The sequence below is a fragment of the Sardina pilchardus genome, chromosome 8 (assembly GCF_963854185.1).
Source record: "Sardina pilchardus chromosome 8, fSarPil1.1, whole genome shotgun sequence".
Taxonomy (NCBI): Eukaryota; Metazoa; Chordata; class Actinopteri; order Clupeiformes; family Clupeidae; genus Sardina; species Sardina pilchardus.
Window position 1 is genome coordinate 13453942 of NC_085001.1, and position 3192 is coordinate 13457133.

At 45.6% G+C, this 3192-nt stretch overlaps 1 protein-coding gene across 1 annotated transcript; it reads right to left on the reverse strand.

Annotated features, from left to right (window-relative positions):
- Positions 1 to 274: 274 nt before the first annotated feature.
- On the reverse strand, positions 275 to 2583 carry LOC134088704 (uncharacterized). Its single transcript, XM_062542794.1, has 2 exons — positions 2104 to 2583; positions 275 to 2049 (listed from the first exon to the last, which is right to left on the reverse strand). The coding sequence occupies exons 1-2, from the start codon at positions 2516 to 2518 to the stop codon at positions 1493 to 1495; spliced, it is 972 nt and encodes a 323-aa protein (XP_062398778.1). The 5' UTR covers positions 2519 to 2583; the 3' UTR covers positions 275 to 1492.
- Between the last annotated feature and the right edge of the window lie 609 nt (positions 2584 to 3192).

Here is a 3192-nt window from a genome sequence, read left to right on the forward strand (position 1 = left end):
GTTTATTTGTTTTGTTATGTTGACATTTTTAAATGTCCAGAGAACAAATGTGTCAAAATTAATTTTGTACAATTTCTTATTGGAAGTATGTGTTCCTCTTGACATGCGAGACTGAACTAATAAATGCTGCATGCAGCTAAAAACAGTGTGTTGGTGTGTGAGAAGACGTTCAAGAAGAGTAGCTGTGTGCACATCCCACCTTGCATGTGCAGGACAAATGGAGAGTAACTATGGAAGAAAAAGTAATGTCCGCAAGACTGATAAATGCTCCCGGTTTAATATTGAAATAAGTGCAACGTTTCGACCCTACTGGGCCTTCATCAGGCAAATGGTGAACACATTTGTGAAAGGGTCATATAAAGGTCCAACAGTCACCTGACCCACAATGTTACCTCCCTGTTTCACTAGGCCTGGTAGCCCCACTAATCACTCAATCAGAGTTACAAGTTTCCAGTTTAAACAGATTTGTCAAAAAGGGCTTACAGCCTTGAGGGGTAAATAGCATTGCATAAAGGTATAATTAATTACATAATAATAAAGAATAAAATGAAAAAACAAAGAAGAAACAAATGGTAGAAAATACATGGACTGTCCCAAATGTCCAAAAAGAGCCCCAAACAGATTAGGAAAAAAGAAAAAAACATTACATCACACAGTAGCCTACATACAGGAATGGTTTAATATCAAATTCCTCATTGAGACCATTGGAAGAAGACATTGTGTTAAGGAAATGAATCCAGAAGGTTTCCCGTTGAAGAAGCATTTTGTCTTGATCACCCCCTCTAGGTGTTTTTCTGAATTGCTCCACCCCGATGTATCTAAGGGCGCTGACATTATGTCCAGCTAATTTAAAATGAGCGGATACAGGACTGCGCTCATCCCCAGTTCTGATGGTGCTCCTGTGCTCGCTCATCCTGGTTCGAAGTGCTCGTGCTGTTTTACCCACATGCTAGGCCACAAGGGCAGCGAATTAGATTTAAACAACATGTGTGGTGCTGCATGTGATGGCTCCGCGGATAGAAATGATTTTACCAGTGTGTGTGTGTGGGTGATTAAAACTTTTGCACTTGTGCGTATAAGAACACTGGGCGCAACTACCACATTTATAGTTACCATCCGGCATAGTAAGAAAAGATGTGAGTTGCGGACGTGTACCGCTTTTCACCAGGCGGTCTCTTAGGTTAGGGGCACGCTGGAAGACAAGCTCGGGTTTTTCTGGAAAAACTCTCATCAGTATAGGGTCCGAATCAACAATGTGCCAGTGTTTGTAAACAGATTTCCTGAATTCTGACACAAGAGAAGTGTGAGAAGAACCATGATTTATCTTAAAGTCTGATCACTAAAGGACACAGTGAGTATCCGTATTTATATAGGGCACACAGATACAGTGGTAAACTTATCATGAACCATTCACCATTATATAGTATATACTGACATAATAGGTTACATACACATGTGAAGTGATTAACAGTGTCATCAATTGATAATTAAGCTATTGTTTCAATTGAAACTTTCGTCTGTTTATGTGAGTCTGCTTCCATCTCTCTCTGGTCCAGCGTCCTTGGTTCTCCACCACCTCGTGCAGGAGGTCAATGAAGACGTAGTCGTTGTGCTGGAGGAGACTCTCGTCGCTGGGGGAACAGGACTTTGGAGGAGGAGATGCTACTGTTGTGCTCTTGTCAGATTCCCTCGGCCGTCGCTTCGATTGGTTTGTTCCGGTTCTGGACTTTTTCCGCGCAGCTGACGGCTCTGGTAACTCGTCCTCTGTCTTCAGAGTTGCCACGTCCATTCCCAGTTTCGTGCCATTGTTACGGTCAGTCATACCTACCACAGCGGTCTCACATCTCGACACACTCGGCATGGATTGATCAGGATCTTGAGGATTCTGAGTCGCGATGCCCATTTCTCGCCTCCCTTCACAGTTGCTGTCAGCCATATCTTCAGTGGTTTCAAGTCTCAACATGTTAAGTCTGGATTGGTCAGGGTCTTCTATAGTCTCAGTTGTGATGTTCATTTCTAGCCTCTCATCACTGTGCCCATCAGCTATGCCTTCAGTTGTGATGTCCATTTCTAGCCTCTCATCACTGTGCCAACCAGCTATGCCTTCAGTAGTTTCAAGTCTTAGTGTCTCCAGTATGGATTGGTCAGGCTCTGCATCAATCATGTGGTCATTTTGATGGTCACTGTCAGGTGGGCTGATATCACTTCTTTGTGTCTCATCATTTAAACTGGATAGAGCAGGATTGTCTTCAGCAGCTCCTTCTTTTTCAGTGTCACCCAAAGGAACGTCCACCGACACTGACAGCGATTCGGGGGCGTTGGTTGGAGAGCCTCCTGACGCCTGACTGCCTGGTAGGAAACTCACGTCAGGGATCTCTTCTTGCCCACGAAGCCTGAATTCTGCCTGAAGTTTCTGGAAATAACTCACATCGACGACCTCCTCTTGCTGAGCCTGTTGGCGTGCCCACAGGATGGCTGTTGGTGGCCAAGTCTTCACTCTGCCAAATGTCCTCTGCATTTCCCCGGTGTGGGAAGGCTGGCCTGTGCTGTCGTAGCCGTGCTCCTCACAGCGTTCCGTGGGTGCTTTAACTCCAATCGTGAGATAGGGCAAGTCCTCCTCTGTGTTCTCTGTCGAGTCCACGGTTCTTTCACCACCGTGCAGAAACGCTGGCTTGAGCTCTTCTCTGTGGTCGGTTCCGTCTCCTGGTCTTCCGACCACGGCGGTGTGTTCCTCCGAGCTGTTCTTCCTCCCAGAGCTCTGATCCAGACCTCTCTCTCCTTTGTGTTCAGGAAGCGTGGTTGCTGCCTTGGTCAGCACTGCAGACCTGCACATCACAGGGCCAGCGGACTTGGCTCTGCCTCCAACTAGTCTGCTGCTAAAGGCCTCAGAGTTTGGGTCCTTTGGGTGTGCAAAACCTGAATGATGATGATGATAATGATGATGATGGAGATTTGACCCTGGAGACTGGGCTTTTGGATGAGGCACAACCCGTTTCTTCTTCAGTTTTCGATGGTACAGAAATGACAGCACACAGACTATGCACACAAGGACGCACAAGAGCACTGTAAACAAAGGAAGAAGGAAACATCAGAAATGTGTAATCCATTAGCAGTAGCCACCTACAAGTGACATAAATACAACAACATGTTTGCAACAACAACATCACTTCAGTCTAGTTTAGACAAAAAGGG

What these genes read in the sequence shown, in the direction of transcription:
- LOC134088704 (XM_062542794.1), bottom strand. Translation starts at nt 2,518, where the DNA reads ATGCAGAGGACATTTGGCAGAGTGAAGACTTGGCCACCAACAGCCATC. An exon ending in AAGACTTGAAACTACTGAAG is followed by an intron (nt 2,050 to 2,103) that starts GCATAGCTGGTT and finishes TCACAACTGAAG; the next exon opens with GCATAGCTGATGGGCACAGT.